At 48.5% G+C, this 18,536-nt stretch overlaps 1 protein-coding gene and 1 long non-coding RNA gene across 4 annotated transcripts in view; one reads left to right on the plus strand and one right to left on the minus strand.

The window, feature by feature from the left end:
* Positions 1–4,767: 4,767 nt before the first annotated feature.
* LOC108351021 (uncharacterized) lies at positions 4,768–14,645 on the minus strand. Of its 3 annotated transcripts, none has more exons than XR_005504964.2 (4): positions 13,906–14,645; positions 10,552–11,508; positions 8,040–8,226; positions 4,768–5,575 (listed from the first exon to the last, which is right to left on the minus strand). It is a non-coding gene; the product is annotated as an uncharacterized LOC108351021 (long non-coding RNA). The 3 variants fall into 3 exon arrangements; XR_005504965.2 differs by having other exon boundaries at positions 10,552–10,670; positions 11,383–14,645; XR_001838050.3 differs by having other exon boundaries at positions 10,552–14,645.
* A 52-nt stretch (positions 14,646–14,697) lies between these two features.
* The window catches only part of Slc2a1 (solute carrier family 2 member 1), a 28,221-nt gene continuing 24,382 nt past the window's right edge, over positions 14,698–18,536 (plus strand). Inside the window, exon 1 of the mRNA NM_138827.2 lies at positions 14,698–14,923. Within this exon, the coding sequence (NP_620182.1) occupies positions 14,906–14,923 (18 nt within the window). The 5' untranslated portion in view covers positions 14,698–14,905. The remainder of the gene's footprint in view (positions 14,924–18,536) is intronic.

The raw sequence follows: 18,536 nt of genomic DNA on the forward strand, positions 1-18,536 counted from the left end.
GCCAGCCTTCCATCAGTTACACCCTGGTTTTATGAGCCTGTATATACAACACCATGGTGGCAATTACCGATGTTGTATTATGGTTATTCAGTTATGCTGTTTTGTTCAGGTAAGGATGTATTGTCCCGCTAGCCATACTTGGGTCTGGCTCTAAGAACATATATATATATATATATATATATATATATATATATATATATATATATATATATATATCTGCTGATCCCTGGCACCAGTTGACTGGAGGCAGGAATGGAGTTGGGGGTTGGTGCACACAAGGGATCCTAATGAAAGAACAGACAAAGCATGAAGACACGGAGCTGGCTCTAGGAGGGAGGTAAGGAAGCTGCCCTGAGTGTCAGCCTCAGCTCTCTGCAGGGGGTCCATCCTGTACCTGAGCTCTGTGCTCTGAAATCCTGGGAATCCTGGTCATTTCCTCATGTTTGTTGCTTCTGCTGCCCCGTGAGGAAATGTTCCTTGACCTCGTCCTAGGCAAGAGCTAACTCAGGACAATTGTCTTCTGGGTGGAATGGAGTTGGAAGGTGGGCTGTACAATTTGCTCTCATCCTGAGCACCAAGACCTAGGCAGGGCCAGGGTGTGGGAGTCCCACCGGGAAGCTTGAGCCAGGGCAGAGAGAGTGGGGCTAAGGGGGACCAGGAAGTCTCAAGGACTTGAGGCTGGACCAGTGGTCCCTGAAGCAAATGTTTGACCCATGGGTGCATTTCCTGTCTCGGTCCTCTTGTTCTTAGTCATACTCCAGGTGACAAAGAATTTCAAGCTCAGAGGAGCTGAAGGAACATGACTGAACCCCCTGGGGTGGGCAGAGAGAGACCCACTACCTATTTTTACCATACTCCCATGGCCTAAGAGAGGCCATGGTAGGATCCAGAAACAACTGAAATAGAGAAAAAGCGGTCCTCGTTCTAGTGGGCATAGGCTTTCCACAGTGACAGCTCCTGGGTCTCACCTGAGAACGGTTGGCTCAGAATATCGATGGCTTGGACCGGGGACTGGGATTCTTTAAAAGTGGCCCAAGCAACACTATTAAACCAACAGCCAAGCTCAATTCACTGAGACCTAGCCCCGGTGGCTAGATGCCACCTTCCCCCTCACCACCGCAATGAAACAGCTTGTTGTTCCACAGAACACAATCGGGGCCTCTTGTTTGTTTCTTGCTTTCCATCACTCTGATTGGACAGCATCTGCCACTTTGTCTGTAATTATCTAATAGCACCAGTGCTGGACAGCTAGCACAAGGTGCTTGGTGTAAGCCTGCCTGGGACCCCTTCAGATGGGTGACAACAAGGACAGAATGGTGAGACACTGACAAGCGGTGAAGAGCAGAGGAGGAGGCAGAAATGACTTACTGGGTAAAGGGGTCTGCCAGACCCCCTCACCCTCACAGCACTCTTCTGATACTGTACTTTTTAATTCTCAGATAAGGATGCTGAAACCCACCCACTGGGGTGGATTCATTTGCCCCAGGTCACATAGCAGGCAGGAGACATGGGATCTAACCCAGGCTACGATCCAGATAGCCACTGGGCTTCTGATCTTTTAAGGATGGGAACACTGAAGTGAACGGAGACCATTAGCCCAAACTCAACATTTTCATTTAGAACATGTGACTCTGGGGCTGCATACTCCCACATGGCCCCTGCTTAACCCCTTGCTAAGTTACTTTGGGCTGACCCCCAATTCCTAGCCTATCCAGGCTCCCTTCTCTCTCTCTTCCCACAATCCCCAGGGACTTGCCTCCTCCTCTTCCATGCCTGCTTCCCCTCTGACCTCACTCCCTACCCATCCTGCCCCACCTTGATTCCCTGGAATCGAGGCCAGCCAGACTTGGCTGAGGTCACTGCTTCCCAGACAGGCAGGGATCCAGAAACACTCAAACTTTTCCTTTAGTGCCCTAGCCGGCATTTTAAACTGAGCTTGTCGAGTTGAGGAAAGGCACCTGCCTCTCCCCCAATCCCCCGACCCCCTGCCTCAGTTTCTCCATTGGCAAGGTGAGAAAGGTCCTGGTGCCTGCCAGGGCTGAGAGATGAGCTACTGGGCACAGGTGGGCACGTGCTGATGGTCTCACCGTAACTGCCTCATTCTTGGGCAACAGTATCCACTGAGGCCTTCCCTCCCTGTGTGGAATGCAGGGCCAACTCAAGGCAGCTTCTCAGAGACTTGTCAGGTCTCCGGGGTGGGTCCTCAATGCAGCCATCATGTCATGCCCACAGAGAATGGCATGGATAACTTTGCTTCATCACCCAGTGGGTGACAGCAGGCTTCCAAATTTCAGTGTCAAAGGTGCTCTTGAATCCTGAGAGGTTACAGAGCCCCTCCCTACCTCTCCTCTGGGTTTTTGTCTATGGTTTGAGATAATATCTTAAGAATCTGTGAGGGTGTTGAACTCTGTGTAGTTGAGGATGACCTGGGACTTCTGTGTTCTTGATTGCTGGGTTCCAGGCATGGGCTACCAGTTTCTCTGCTTTCTCTCCTTCACCCTTTATTGGCCTGTCTGCACAAGGCCAGATGAGTTTTCCTGATAAATCTGAGTTCACCACCAGCTCTGCTGCTCATTCCCAGGGTTTCAGGCGAAGCCAGTTCTCTTTATTGGGTCACACTTTGCTCATCTGTAAAGTGGGCACAATAGTCCCAGCCTTCAAGGGTCCCTCTGAGGGTCACAGTGTAGTTCGAGGGTAGGCATAGAGGAAGTGTATCTTCACCCTTGAGACTCTAGTCCCTTCTATTCAGGATGAAGAAACAGATGGTCCATCGTTTAGTTTTGGTGAATTTTGTGTGTTGAGACAGGGTTTCTCTCTTTGTGTAGCCCTGGCTATCCTAGAACTTACTCTGTAGACCAAGCTGACCTTGAACTCAGAGACATGTCTGCCTTGACTGTGTGTGTGTGTGTTGTATGCAGTATGTGTTTGTGTGTGTGTGCGGGTGTGCATGCACACACACACGCATACCCATGACAAACATGTGGCTTTTAGATGACAATGTTCAGGATTTGGTTCCTCCACTATGTTGGGTCCTGGGTACTGTACCCAAGTCATCAGTCTTGACTCAATGCGGCATGGAGCTGGCTTTAGACCCATGGTCTGTGCCACAGTCAGGAGGGAGCACAGGCAGAGCTCAGGAGTTCTACTTCATTCAGGAAGGCAGCCCCCAGTGCAGGAGGTGTCTTTGTTTCTGTGCTGTCAGGGCTCCTCTCACGCAAGGAACATCTATCAACCAGCCACATCTTCAGCAGAGTCCATGTGTTTCTGAGGACAAAGACTAATCCCAGAGCTGCACCTTGTACACCTCTTGTTCCTCCCCTTGTTCTGCCCTCATTAGTATTGCCCAGCCAGGCCCAGCCAGGCCCAGCCAGCCCCAGCCAGGCCCAGGTCCTCCAGACTGGGTCAGAGGGAGCAATCACCACTAGAGAGGTGTGGCAGATAAGGTCACATGCCCTGTCCCCACTGCAAAGCCCACAAACACAGGACAGGAAATCGTGGGCTTGCCCCGGTAGCTGGCACAGCAAAGACAGTGACCTTAGACCCACTGCCAGTAGCTTAGAGGACAGTACTGATTTCCTACTCTGTCCCTGTGTGTCATGATGCTGGTCTGTTGTCTCAAAGAAAACACCAAAACCAAAACCAAGTAGTCTTGTTTGTTTCCAGTGCTAGGGATGGGCAAGCCGTCTACCACAGAGCTCCATCACCAACCTGCACCTGGCTCAGAGCCACTTTGAATCTTCTCTCTGTCAAAAATATCAAGATACCGTTTCATACGGATTCATCAGGCAAAGACTAAAGGACCCCCACAAAGGACACTTAGTATTGATGAGGACTGCGAAGGGACTGTGTCTTAGGTTTCTGTTGCTGTGTATTGTGGGAACAGATGTGTTTTGTTGACTTGTGCAGAGCCATGACAAGGACCCCAGGGCTTCAGATCCATGAGAGCAGCAGAGCCTTCCCTAGATGGAGCTGGGGGGATGGGGTGGTGAGTATTGCCTGCCTCTGCTCCAGTAGGCGTGTTTATAAACAGTTGACCAGTGTGTGTGTGCAACTTTCTCCTCTAGGATGACTGCAGCCTGAGACAGGACTCCAACAGAGACCTACCCCAATCCACCTCCTTGTTCAGCTATATATACAAGGAGCCTTCCTCCTCCATTCAGATCTATACGAGGCATCGAGTGTCTGGGTTGCTGGTGGTGGTCATGTGACTCCATCAATGCTCACATCCTACCCCGTCCCAGATTTTCTTTTTTTTTTTTTTTTTTAAAGATTTATTTACTTACATATATAATATATAAATGCTCTATTTGCTTGGATGCCTTCATGACAGAAGAGTACATCAGATCCCATTACAGATGGTTGTGAACCACCATGTGGTTGCTGGGAATTGAACTCAGGATCTCTGGAAGAGCAGCCAGTGCTCTTAACCTCTGAGCCATCTCTCCAGCCCCCCCAGATTTTCTGTATGTTCATGTAGTACAACCCATTTAAGTTTATCCCCGACTAGCTTACAAATAAATGAGACTCAGACTATGGTTATTTTGTTTGGCTTTTACAATTACTGGGGTGTAACCCCTAACCTCTCCGTCTAACTGCTGTCCTGGCTACCTCCCCAGCTGTGTATCCCAGATACTAGCTGTTTCTCCTGGCCATGCACTCATGCGCCATCTCCCGTCGTGGTGACTTCCTCCTCTCTCTTCTCCACCCCCAACCAGGTAACTCAAAACCCACCTACCTCTAATCCCTTCAGTAATTGGCTGTAGTCAATTTTATTTAACCATTAGTTTTAAATCAAGGTACAAGGTTTGCACAACAAAAGCTTGTGAGTGTGAGAATTCACTCATAGGCCTAGACCTTCGGTACAGAATTCAGCACTACAGTACATAGCAACAGACTGAACCTCCTTTATCACCCTTATCACCCCAGTCAGGGCTCCAGGACCAGGCCATGCAGGGCAGCTCACCATGACCAAAAGCAACTTGGGAAGAAAGTTATGTCTTCTTATAATTCTCAGATCATATGCCATCACTGGGGGAAGTCAGGGCAGGAACTCAAGGACACAGTGTGAAGGCAGGAACTGAAGCAGAAACCATGGAAGAACACTGTTTACTGGGTGCTCCTCCCCATGCCCCAGCCATGGCTTGCTCTCAGCCTGCTTCCTTACATACCCTAGGATCACCTGTCCAAGGTTGGCACTGCCCACCACAGGCTGGGCTTTCCCACATCTATCATTAATCAGGAAAATGCTGGAAGGTCATGGTGGTCCAAGGCTTTAAACCCGGCACTCTGGAGGCAGAGGCAGGCAGATCTCTGGAGGGTCAAGGCCAGTCTGGTCAACAAAGTGAGTTCAGGGCTACAAAGAGAGATCCTGTCTCAAACAAACAAACAAACAAACAAACAAACAAAGCCCTACAGACTTGCCTAGAGGTCCATCTTTATAGGGTCCTCTTCCCAGATTACTCTAGTGTGTGTCAAGCTTGCAAACAACAATAAAATATGACTTGCAGGTAGTAGCGGACTGAGGATGTGAAGCCTGGGTGGCCTCAATCTAGAATTCACCCTCAGCAGTTTAGATCTGAAAGAAAGCACATGATTCATACTTCAGCAGGCAGAAAAACAAGATGTAAAAATACATTTTTATTTTGAGACAAGGTTTTACACTGTAGCCCTGGCCCACTTTAAACGTTCCATAGTCCTCCTGCCTCAAGCTCTTCAGTATTAGGGTTATAGATACAAGACACCCCTCCTCCTCTTCTTCCTCCTCCCCCCTTCCTTCTTCTTGGTATTTTGAGACAGGTTTTCTCTGTCTTGGCTGTCCTAGAACTCCCTATGTAGACCAGGCTGGCCTTGAACTCATAGAGATCTGCCTGCCTCTGCTTCCCAAGTGCCGGGATTAAAGGCACTTTAATCTGCCTGGCAAAAAAATATATCATTCTTGAAGCACAATATGTCAAAATCTTAAAAATTATAGAATATCTTTTCACCTTGTAATTCCTCTCTTATAAAAATTTATGGGTTGGGGATTTAGCTCAGTGGTAAAGCGCTTGCCTAGGAAGTGCAAGGCCCTGGGTTCAGTCCCCAGCTCCGGAAAAAAAAAATTAAAAATTTATAATAAGATGTTAATATTTTTATTTATAGAGTTATTTATAATTGGCTCATGATGAAAACTATCTAAAGAATTCCAGTTGGGAGTGGCCTCCACTCTCTCACAGAAGGAAGAGAGAGGAGATAGAAGGAGAGACTCTGTGAAGGGGGAGGGGAGGGGCAGCAATGAGGATGTAAAGTGAATAAATAAATTAATTAATGGCGAAAAAGGTGTTGGGTCTGACGCACTATAATCCTAGCACTTGGGAGCTAGAGGCCAGAAGGCCAGGAGTCCAGGGTTATCCTCGGCTACATAAAGTGTTTAAGATCAACCTGGGCATTATGAGACATTGTCTCAAAAATACAAAAACAAACCAAAAAAAACATTGTTTTGGGTAATTTTTTTCTTGCAGAGACATGCTCATGGTCAAATGACACAGCGACCAAAACCCAGAATGATCTACATTGATATATCTGGCCAATAAGCCAGTAAGCTCGTTACACTGGGGTTTGTCCTAGAACCCAGCTGGCAGGCAGGAGGGAAGCCATGCTATCTTGCGACAGGCGGAAGAGGGTACAATACCATGTGGAAAGGTGAGACCAACCGTGTGTCTACAGACACAGCTGTGTGGATGACCTCAGCTGACGTCATGTGAAATGCCGCACGTGCAATGGCTTAATGGGTCCCAAAGCCACAAATCCTTGCCGTTTAAAACCACTGAGTCTGGAACCGCTTCCTCTCCTGTCCTGTGTTCTCACATCTAGTTTTCAGAATAGTTACAGCCCTTTCCTGAGTAGCTTCCCCATGCCAATCCTTACCCTTGTTAGCTCCAGGGAGACAGAGCTCTGAGTGACCCCAGCTTACTAAACCTACTACCCCTGGCCAGGGATTGTATGGCCTTTGCAAATACCGGCATGAATATGAATGTAACACACACACACACACACACACACACCCCACACGCGTGTGTGTGGGGTGTGTGTGTGTGTGTGTGTGTGTGTGTGTGTGTGTGTGTATCTTCAACTTCCTGTGAGGAAAAAAATTACCCAATGGCTACTCCTTCCTGATAGAAAAGCCAGAAAAAATATTTCAAAAGAAAAAAACAAGAAAAAGCTGCCCCTAGTTTTACTACCCGTAGGTCCCGCAATTCACTTAGATTGACCTTTCTCCACCAGGTCCCACACAGAAGAGGGGTTCTGTCTGCTTTTTTTGTACAGATTCCCTGCCTCAGTGCTTTGATTATAAAGTTGAAGAGTCTGAGGGAGAATGAGTAGATGAAGTCAACTAGCAAACTTGTCGTTGAGCCCAGATGGACCAACTCTCCTCCCTCTCGAGTCCCCAGCCGCAGTCCTCTCCTTCTCTAAGGTACTAGCCCACCATCCTGGATCTGTGACACTCGATTCAAACTTCTATAAGGATAGGATCTCACTCCCTCTATTAAAGTATGAGTCAGCTCCAGCACCAGGGTGAGTCACCCAGCTCTTCCTGATGAACTGCCTGTGACTGCCGGGAGACATCCAGGTGGGGGCCTCGGGGACAGCGAGGAAAGAAAGATGGACACAGGTAACCTGCTAGGGGTGAGCTGTCATGTGTTTCTTTCGACTATTCTTAAAGTAAAGATGCCCAAGTTTCAACTTGCTACTAAATTCCTCCCTCTCCACAGCCTGCAGCAGCAGCACCTTAACCTCTAAGCTACAGTTTCCTCAGCCTGTCTGGGATTCCCTGTAAAGGTGGAGGGGATGGAGGACAGCTTCCTGGGACAGTGGCTTGCTGGTTACATCTGTGTGAAATGGATGCCCAGTTAACCCCTCTGTAGAGGTCAGTTCTCAGAGCAAGCCAGCCAAGGATGGCTGTCCGCTTTCCCTGAGCTGCTCTTTTTCCTTATTGCTCCTCACACCCAATCTTTATAGAAGGCCTACTATGTGTCAGGCCCAGGACAAAGTATAGAACCCACCTCAGAACCCAACAACTTGTAGAGTATTCAGGGCCCATTTTAGAGAGAGAAACATCCACAGGGAAGACTGGCCTAGGACAACACCTCTGGAGATAACACTAGACTTCTGATTCCTAGCACCTTCCTGAGGCTTGAGGAATGGAGGTCTCCGAGCCGCATCCAATCCTCTCTCCAATCTCAGAGGCCCCTGGAAAAAAAGCAACATATAGAATTTGCAAGAGACAGGAAGGGCCTGCAACCCTGGTATAAACAGGGTTCTGAGGATGCAAACCTGGATATAATGACTACTATTGTCTAACTACTTGTATGGCCACAATCATGCAATATTATTTTCTCGCTTCATATTCACATTCAGTTCTTTTTTTTTTTAAGATTTATCTATTTATTTGTTTACTTATTATCTGTAAGTACACTGTAGCTGTCTTCAGACACACCAGAAGAGGGTATCAGATCTCATTACAGATGGTTATGAGCCACCATGTGGTTGCTGGGATTTGAACTCAGGACCTTTGGTAGAGCAGTCAGTGCTCTTAACCACTGAGCCATCTCTCCAGCCCTCACAGTCAGTTCTTTTTTTTTTTTTTTTTTTCCGGAGCTGGGGACCAAACCCAGGGCCTTGCGCTTGCTAGGCAAGCGCTCTACCACTGAGCTAAATCCCCAACCCCTTCACAGTCAGTTCTTTAGGTGGAGATATTCCCAGGATGCATTTGGGAGACTCGGGTCAGGTCACACACCCAAGGCACACCGTGAAGCAGGTCTATTGTTGAGCCCTATACTATGTCTTCTCCACACCTTGTCACCTCCTTCTTCATTTATTCCTTGGTTCTGTCACTCATTAAGCATTTACAGCTTATTTCTGGTGCCAACTAACTTGCTGGACAGAAGGAAGCTGGGAATGACAAAGGGCTTGCCCTGGAGAGGTATTTATCTCAGGGGAAGATAAGGCTCAAATAATTGTAATCTAATTGATTAGAACCAGGCTAGGCAGTTGCCCGGCTGGTACTGGGACAGGGGCCTAGACAAGTGTTGCTGGTCCAGTCCTTCTTTAGTTTAAAGATTTGTGTGTGAATGTGGGAGTTAGGGCATGTAGAGGTCAAAGGGCAACTTTTCTGCAGTTAGTTCTCTGCTTCTACCTTGTTTGTAAGTTTTATTCATTTTACACCTCTCTGTGTATGTTTCTGTGGGTTTGTGTGTATTTCTGTGAGTCTGTCTCTCTGTCTCTCTCTCTCACTATGCATTATGAATTTTGCTATTCTCTCCCTCTAATGTCCACCTTGTTTTTGAGGCAGAGTCTCTTTTGTTTCTCCATTGTCTTGCCACCAGGAGTGCCTGTCTCCACCTCTCATTCAATTTGAGTATCCTTGGGCTAGAGATGCAGTCTCTGGCTTTCTATGCAGGTTCTAGGGTTTGAACTCAAGTCAAAGTCAAGTACTGCAAGCCCTTTCATTCAGTGAGCCATCTCATCGGCCCCATGTTTTTAAAATCTACTAAAACTCATATTTATCACCTATATGATTTGGGCAAATTGCTTTGTAGAGCCTTTTCTTCTTTAGAGAATGTAGCAGAAAAACTTTCATCTCGTAGACTTCCTGAGGAAATTTAATTAATTGGATTATCAGACTGTTTCATTTAACACACAAAAAGCAGGAGTTAGTGGCTCACTTGGGGGCTGAGGCAGGAGGATTGAGTTTGACATAATGTCAGTCAGTCCAAAAAAGTAACAAATGAAAAACAACCAAAATAAAACAAAATGGTGTGAGTGTGTGTGTGTGTTTGTGAGTGTGTATGTGTGTATGAGTGTGTCTGTGTGTCTGTGTGTGTGTCTGTGTGTGTCTGTGAGTGTGTGAGTGTGTGTGAGTGTGTGTGTGACTGGGTGTGTGTGTATGTGTGTGAATGTATGGTATGTGTGTGAGTGAGTGTGTGTCTGTGTGTGTGTCTGTGTGTATGTGTCTGTGTGTATGTGTGTGTGTATCTGTGTGTGTGTCTGTCTGTGTTTCTGTGTATATGTGTGTCTGTGTGTGTGTCTGTCTGTGTCTGTGTGTGTATATGAGTGTGTGTATCTGTGTGTGTCTGTGTGTTTGTGTGTATATGTGTGTGTGTCTGTGTGTGTATATGAGTGTGTGTGTATCTGTGTGGTGTCTGTGTGTTTGTGTGTATATGTGTGTGTGTCTGTGTGTGTATATGAGTGTGTGTGTATCTGTGTGGAGTCTGTGTGTTTGTGTGTATATGTGTGTGTGTCTGTGTGTATATGAGTGTGTGTGTATCTGTGTGTGTGTGTGTGTGTGTGTGTGTGTGTGTGTGTGTGTGTGTGTCTGTGTGTCTGTGTTAGGAGACCCAGTGTGCTTCAGGTATTGATTTGCGGGCTTGCCATACTGGAAGACGCAGGCAGGGAACATTTCCCTAGAACCACATAAAGACTTTAAGTAAAAACAAACAGAAGCCCAATATGCATTCAGACAAACACAGACATTAGAAACATCCACAGCTTGATATTTTCACAAACAAAACACACCTGGGTAATCAGTATCGTCATGAAAAAAACAGCAACAGGGTCAGGAATTGGGTGTGGCGAGACAGATCCTCCTATCCCAAGTAAAGTTCAAGCTGGGGTGAGTGAAAGTGTCCCGGAACCTACTTGTGAAGATAAATAATAATCTTAATGCAACTTTTCTGTCCAGTGCTGGGAAATCAAATCCAGGCTAAGCAAACCTTCGACCATTCAGGTTCAATCCCCATCCTTAATGCCATATTTTTGAGAAATTAAAAATAATAAAAAAGGAAGAAAAAATGACAAAGCATCAAATTTTTCAATAAAGATGGGATTAGTTATCGTGAGTTGCTGAGTCATATCAGCTTGGGGCAAAGAGAGAAACAGGAGAACCACTTATTGGTTCTCCAGCGGCCTCACCCTGATTATCCAGCAGGCCCCCTCACAGTGGAGCCCCTCCCTTCCAGACAGAACTGTCCTCCAGACTTCTGAGCTCAGAAGGTTTTCCATGATATGTGCCTGCACAAACACACTTTTGCATATGACCCTTCATGTGATTGATGCCTGAGAGGTTTAGCCGTGCTGTCATATACCATGGGAAAATGCTTAATACAGCGACAACGGTCATGGAAGGTGGAAAGAAAACTGAGAAATGGCGCTATGTGATGGAGAGTGGGAGTGAAGAGAAGGGAGGTGAGGGAGGCCCACAGTCCTTTGGAAGGGCAGAAGCCTCGGGTTGGCTGGATATTGGGTACTGAGGGTGAGGAGTCCGAGACAGTTTGGAAGTGCCATCTTTGGGATATTTGGAGGACTAGGGCTGCAATGCCGAGATTTAAGCACGGTGATTGTGAGCACCTGTGGGATACCCAGAACGTTGTCCTTGGAGGCAGTTAGACAGCCAGTTGTGGCGCTCAGGATACAGTGGAGGAGGGATACTTCCTTTCAGCATCCCTCATATCAATGAATAGGTGGTGGTGGCGCCTGCAGAGACAAAATGATCATAAAGGGACACCGATGAGCCGGTAGCAGGTGATTGGGGCAGGTGTGCAAATCAGAATGAATTATAAAAACACACAGAACTGTCCCAGCCTGCCTGGCCCAGCCTGCCCTCCTTGAGTCCTATACCATGTTTACCTCCAGCGCGGGAGGATTTGAGTTGCAAAACAGCCTTCGGATTAAGGGCTTCCCCCTCCCATCCCCTGCCTGCGCCCCTTGCATCAGCTGCCACTGATTCAGCAAAGCCTTTTCGCTCTACCGGGAACACTTGCCTTTAAAGGCAACAGAGCCTTTTCCGGGCTGTCTTACTCACTCTTATTCCGTTGCCGCTAGGACCCGCCCGCGAAAGCACCGCCCATTTCTAGGGCCTTGGGTCCACAGGCGTGCTGGCTGACACGCATCAGGCCGGCACTTGCCCGAATCATCATGTGCACCTGGCCCCTCCCCCCAAGTCCTGGGAGCTCTTTTTCTTTCAGACTGGTAGGGGCTGGAGCGTCTTGGACACAACCCAGGAAAGACTGGTTCCTTTAAGGGCTGAAGTCAGCCTCCAGGGAACAAAGCTGCCAGTGCAGGCACAGACTAGCAAGTCTCACCAGGTCTAGGTGGTCGCTGTGGGACCCCTCAATTCCTTCTCTTTAGAAGCCTCAGGTAGGGGCGGTTTTGGGGATGCTGAGTTGTCACCGGGATCTTTGGAACCCTTTATGGCTCCCCACTGCCCATCCAGTAATGAAAGTTCTGGCCTCTACCTCAATGGATGGCATCCAGGGTCTTTGTAACTATCTCTTCAGCTCCTACTCCGCGCGCGCGCGCGCACGCACACACACACACACACACACACACACCAGTTTCTAGGAGCCAGTAACACTTCAAGAAGCCATTCCTCCGGGCTTCTATTCACATCCCTCTCTCTGTGGCACACGATCCTAGCTAAGGGCTTTGTATCTCCTGGACTTTCTCTGGTGCTCTCTACAGGGTTAAATTCTGTTTCCAAGGACTCGGTCTCCAAGATAATAGTCCACCTAAGAATCTAACCTCTGATCCAGTGTCCATAGCTCCTAGTAAATTTGCCTCCAAACAGTTGCCTCCAGGGGCTATAAAACATTTACACAAAGAGAGGACAGAGAAGTGGAATTCCAAGCAGACAATGGGATCTGTGTCTGGGCAGGTATAGGGAAATGGGGAAAAGTAACGCTGTTTTCCTGGCTACTCTGCTTTTTCTGTGTTGGTGCCATGGGACCATGGCACTGGGCTGAAATGCTGACGCCAACAATTAGTGCAGTTTGAGCAGGGTCTGGTAGCACAAGCCTTTAATTCCAGCATTTGATAGGCAAGTGGATCCGAAGTCATCCTGGTCTACATAGTGAGTTCCAGGACAGCTGGGGTGCCTGCCTCAATAAAGCAAACCAGAAGTATTAGTGCAGTTACTCTGAGAAACATTTATTCAAACCAGGAGGAGACTATTAGACCCATTTTAGAGATGGATGTGGGTTTTGAAGCTGAGAAGAGATGTGAGCAGTGTGCATTCGGCAAGTGGCTACAGAGCTGGGACTCCAATGTTTGAAGCTTGTGGTTCGGGGTGCTGTCTAAAGGCTGCCTTTGTAACTAACTGCTCTTCTATCAAAAATGGCTTACATCTCTAGCTGCCTATTGAACTACTTTCCAAACCCTCCTTAGCATCACTTCCTCTTTCCCAAAGAGCTGCTGCTACTACTACTACTACTACTACTACTACTACTACTACTACTACACACACACACAAACACACCCCAGTTATCTCTGGAGACTTATCCTGTATTCATCCTTGGTGATGGTATACACTGCCCCTCTCCCTGTCCCCCCATCTTGAGGATTCCCTGAAGCTAGTAATAGGCTAATGCCTCTGTCCCTGGGACATTGACTAGCACAGGACCATAATAGAGGAGGAAAAAAGATGGCTAATTGGTGTCTTGTTGACTGAGATATAGGATGTACTTCTATAATGGGGGTGGTTGAATTTATGAACTGGTACCCTAAGGAAGGGCCTGGGTGACCAGGCTTGGGCCTTGTTCCAGCCTCGACATCATATGTATTGAGGGAAAGAACTAGGTCCATGGTTGGAGGAAGCAAGAGCAGAGGGGATAGATCTTGCAGTAAGCAGGGGAAGGGGACAAGGTGGTGATCAGGGGACAGGAGGAAGGGGATCCCAGACTCACCAGTTCCACATGCTTTACTTTTCAGGGATCCATGCCCAACAAGGGTACCCCCTAGGCCAGCATCTGGGACAAAGCTCAGCTTCCTGTCTCCAACAGAAATTAACTTCTCCCAGATCCCTCCTTTAGCTGAACCTAGCTAGATGGGAAACAGACCCGAGGGACCACAGAGGCTATCAACTGTAATACTTACCACTTCAGGAGCACACCTGTGATTCTCAGAGCCCAGTTTGATACAAATTTCATTTTATCCAGAAGAAAACCGCTGTTCATTGGCTGGGAGCTTGCCCAGAACCAGCTAGAGGCGGTTTATAGGTGAGCTGGTTCAATGCCAAGGTGTTCTGTGTCCTTAACCATTTAGACACCCACCCTCTCTGGTCTTCACACTTAGGTATCACCATACAGTCAGAAATAGAGGGAGGTGGCGGCTTTACAGCTCAGAGAAGTGGCGGACATGGTGTCTAGGAGCAAAAGAGGAAACTGGGCTTGGGCATAGGTACTCGGAGCATGGAGAAAGAGAACTCAACCTCGGAGCCAGACCTCCTCCCGTGGTCTCTCTAATGAACTTAATGCCACTTTCTTTACACATAACAGACGTGGTTGTAAACACCCTCCAAATATTAACTCGCTTAATCTTCCTAACAACCCAGGAGGTTGTACTATTATTATCGCCAGTTTACCAAAGTTATCCCGCAGCCTAGTGAGGAAGCCGGAGACCTAGCACTGGCTTACAGCCCTGAACCAAGCGCTACCATTTTGCTAGTGGCCGTTGAGACTCAGAGAGGTGTGCAAACCAGCCCAGAGCCACACAGCGAGCGCCCCCCAGGGGTGCCACGCACCCGGGGACTGCAAATTCTAGCATCCAAACCCAGATTGCGGTCAGGCGCCCTCCGCCCCTCCCGCCAGAACCACGCCCCTTGGAGTCCCGCCCCGGACGTGGTCCTCAGGCCCCGCCCCCCGGCCCACCTACACGCCCCCCCCCTGCGGCGCGGGCCAATGGCGGCGGTCCTATAAAAAGGCAGCTCCGCGCGCTCTCTTCCTAAGAACACAAGAATCCCTTGTGGAGTGTCGGTTTAGGTTACAGGGTCTTAAGTGAGTCAGGGCGCGGAGGTCCGGCGGGAGACGCATAGTCACAGCACGTCCATTCTCCGTTTCACAGCCCGCACAGCTTGAGCCTCGAGCGCAGCGCGGCCATGGAGCCCAGCAGCAAGGTGAGTAGCGGGGCTGTGCGCCCTGGGCGGCGATGTGCTGCGGAGCGCGGGCCCGGGCGCTTGTCCGAGTCTCCGCTGCCTCACGCGGCCACCGCGCGCTTCACGCGGCCGGGGCGGGGGCCGCGGATCGGGGGCCCAGGCGCCGCACGTCGCGCACGACCTCGGCGGCTCCTCCCGCGCGGGGGAGGGGGCCGGAGCGCGGCGCCCATTGGCTAAAAGGGCCGAGCCCCCGGCCCAGCCCCGGCTAGGCGCGGAGGAGGCGGAACCCGCTCCGAGCCGCGCGGCGCCCGGAACCCGGGCCTTGGGGCTGGCTAGGAGGTGAAGGCACTTCCTCCAGGCCTGGGTCGGGGGCTGACGATCTCCGGGGACCGCACGATGCGCAGTCCTCCAGGAATGTGGGGCCTTTCTCCGGGGCAAGCCTCTGTCTGGATAGGATCTCTCCACCTGTGATCAGACTTTGAGCCCGATTTACGGAATCCCTCCTGGATGTGCGACATTGTTTCTTTCTTGTATCGCCTTTGCTTTGTATAGTTTGTTCTAGTCCCTTTTAAATTTTTTAAAAAGGCATTTGGATTTTCTCGTCTTGGTTTATAGGAAGGCTCAAGGATGCGCACTTTCATGTCCCCACTTCCCCGTTTAAAGCCCGAACATGTGCTAAATCCCGGGCTGCCTTTATTGGGCAATGGGGGTGTTTTGGTGGGACCCAGTAAAGGAAGCTCCATTTGGCTCCCGATGGTCGTATTAACAGTCTCTGCAGGGCCACAGTGATAGAGATAGAATGTAACTAAGTAAAAAAAAAAAAGACAAAAAAAAAAAAAAGACAAAAAATGAAAGTCTGAGGCCCCGGAGTCTTTCAGAGGCCACTTAAACTCCGAACTTCGGTTTCTCCATGTAGAACTTTTCTCCCCGACTTCTTCAAAAGAAAGCACTGCTTTACCCTCTGTAGTGCCAGACCGAGGTTAATTTGTCCTTTCAAATTCCTTGGATTTTTATTTTTATTTTGGAGACATAATCTTACTACCCGGCTCTGGCTGCCCTAAAATTCTTATGTAGACCAGGCTGGCCTCAAAACTCGCAGATCAGCCTGCCTTTCCTTTCCTTCACGAGCTCTGTAAAGCCGCGTACCACCACACTCGCTGGATGTTTATTTTTTGAGCGGATAAGAGGAGAAAATCGACAATCATTGATCACCGGGCTCGTGGCTAAACTGCTTTTCCCATGCCGTTCTGTATTTCCTTACCAGGAACACACTAAAGGGAAGTAAGTTTCCTAAAGTCATACAGTTCCTAAGGTCTGGGCTGTTCTCACTGTCTCTTTTCACTAGTGTTTCTTAAATTGTGAGCGGCAAGGAGAGTAGTAATAGTAAATGCTGCCTGAGGCATGTGGATGTACTTCTCTACTGTACTTCACAAACTTTCCCTCCTGGCTCCATCTTGGAATCCCTCCTTCCCCATGGTTTATATCTATGTCAATGAATTCATGCACTTGCACTGTTATTTACACCAATAGGATTTTCCCCTTGGGACAGGGTTTCTCTGTGTAACCCTGGCTATCCTGGGACTGGCTCTGTAGACCAGACCGGCCTCAAACTCCGATCCGCCTGCCTCTGCCTCTTGAGTTGAGTGATGGGATCTAAGGTGTGCCAGGGCCACTGTCGCCACTCTGCCACCACCACCATCACCACCCAACACATCAAAAGATTTTCGTGCTTAAATAAAACAACTCAGAAAGCACAAGAGAGCAGTTTCAGTACTTCGGTTTTTGTTTATTTGTTTGATTTTTGAGACAGGGTCACTCTACATGGCTCTGGCTGTCCTGGAACTCACTGTGAAGACCTGTAGGTCAGACTGGCCTTGAACTTAAGAGTCCCACCTGCCTCTGGCTGGGATTGAAGGCGTGTGGCACTGTACCCAGTTTAGGTACATTTTAATAATCTTGTGTACATTCTTGGGAAAAGCCCTTCCCTTTGGAGACACAGATTTCCCAATCAGGGCCACAGCCTTTTGTGTTGTGTATTAAAACAGAGTCCTGGAGAGCTGTTTGACTGTCTGGCACACCTCTGGTATACTCTGTAACTAAGTAGAAAATAGGGAGGGGCAAGTGGAAGCTCCTGGCTAGCAGGAGTTCACCTCCATGCCCTGGCCATCCTGGTTAGGCTAGTTAGTTTTACTGGTCAGCCTCTGCACTCAGTATTTAACTACCTAAAAATCACAGGTTCTTTGGGATACGGTGGTAGAAGAACGTAAGTATCTGAGATTCACAGTGAGGTTTTAAATTCTCAACATAGTTCAGTTGCCTCATCTGCAGAATGACAGCAATCCTAGTCATTAGACTGTTAGAATTTAGTCGGAAAAGCCTAGAGAGATGGCTGAATGGGTGAAGGCACTTTGACGGTCATGCATGAAGACTTTTGTTCATTCCTAGGACTCACATGCTAGGTAGAAGGAGAGAACTGATTTCCGCAAGTTGTCCTCTGACCTCCATGTGCACACTAGCATGTGTCTCTCCCCACTACACAGATAAGTAAGTGAAGGCAGGCATGCCAGCCGATCTCTTGAGTTTGAGGCTGGCCTTGTTTATATAGTGAGTTCCAGGTTAGTAGCTATGGCCGTAAGTAAGTAGTAGGCAGGTAGGTAGATAGATAGATAGGGCCATAAGTAAGTAGTAGATAGATAGGAAGAAAGAAAGAGAGAAAGAAAGAGAGAAAGACAGAGAGAGAGAGAAAGAAAGAAAGAAAGAAGGAAGGAAGGAAGGAATTTGGAGAAAGCAGACCCAACATATATGTCTGCCAGACCCTATAGATGTTCCAAATGTTTCCTTATGACATGCTGGACCCAGAATAAACTTCAGCAACCTTCAACCTCATCCGAAGCCTACCTCCTAATAGCATGTGCTTTTGAGGGTTCAGGATGCTGAGCTGCGAGTGTTACTTAGGGAGCATTAAAGCTCTCACTGGTCAGGGCTGGAAAGATGTCCCAGTGGTTAAGAGCACTGTCTGATCTTCCAGAGGTCCTGAGTTCAATTTCCAGCAACCGCATGGTGGCTCACAACCATCTGTAATGGGATCCAATGCCCTCTCTGCTGTGTCTGAAGACAGTGACAGTGTACTCATATAAATAAAGTAAATCTTTAAAAAAAAAAAAAAGCTCTCACTGGTCAGGTCAGGAATCTGGTGTGTGGAGAGAATTCTGGCAAAGTGCCAGACCTAGAGCTAAGCCAGCCAGTGCGGTTGCCTGTCCTACCTTGGGCTTCTGTTTCAGTTCTCTGATGGCCACTCGGGTAGTTAGGAAAGCACCACAGAGTGCTCAGGACATGTGCCGCTCGGTGGTAGAGCGTTTGCCTATCGTGTGAGGCCTTAATAACTGCACTGTAGGAGAAATGGGAGTCCATGCCACCTTGACCTTAAAGTTCAGAGAAAAGTAACTATCAACTCCGTGCTGCACCCCCTCCCACTCTCCAAAATACACTGCCAGCCTTTGCAGGTAGCATGAGGATAAAGGAAACTGAGGAAGAGGCCTGGCCATGGGTTAGCTAGCCACTCTCCAGAAGAGACCAGGAATTGGGTTAGCCTCCTTTTACAGAGGAGGAGATTGAGGCCAGCCAAGTCCAAGAC

The sequence above is a fragment of the Rattus norvegicus genome, chromosome 5, assembly GCF_036323735.1.
Source record: "Rattus norvegicus strain BN/NHsdMcwi chromosome 5, GRCr8, whole genome shotgun sequence".
NCBI classification, from domain to species: Eukaryota; Metazoa; Chordata; class Mammalia; order Rodentia; family Muridae; genus Rattus; species Rattus norvegicus.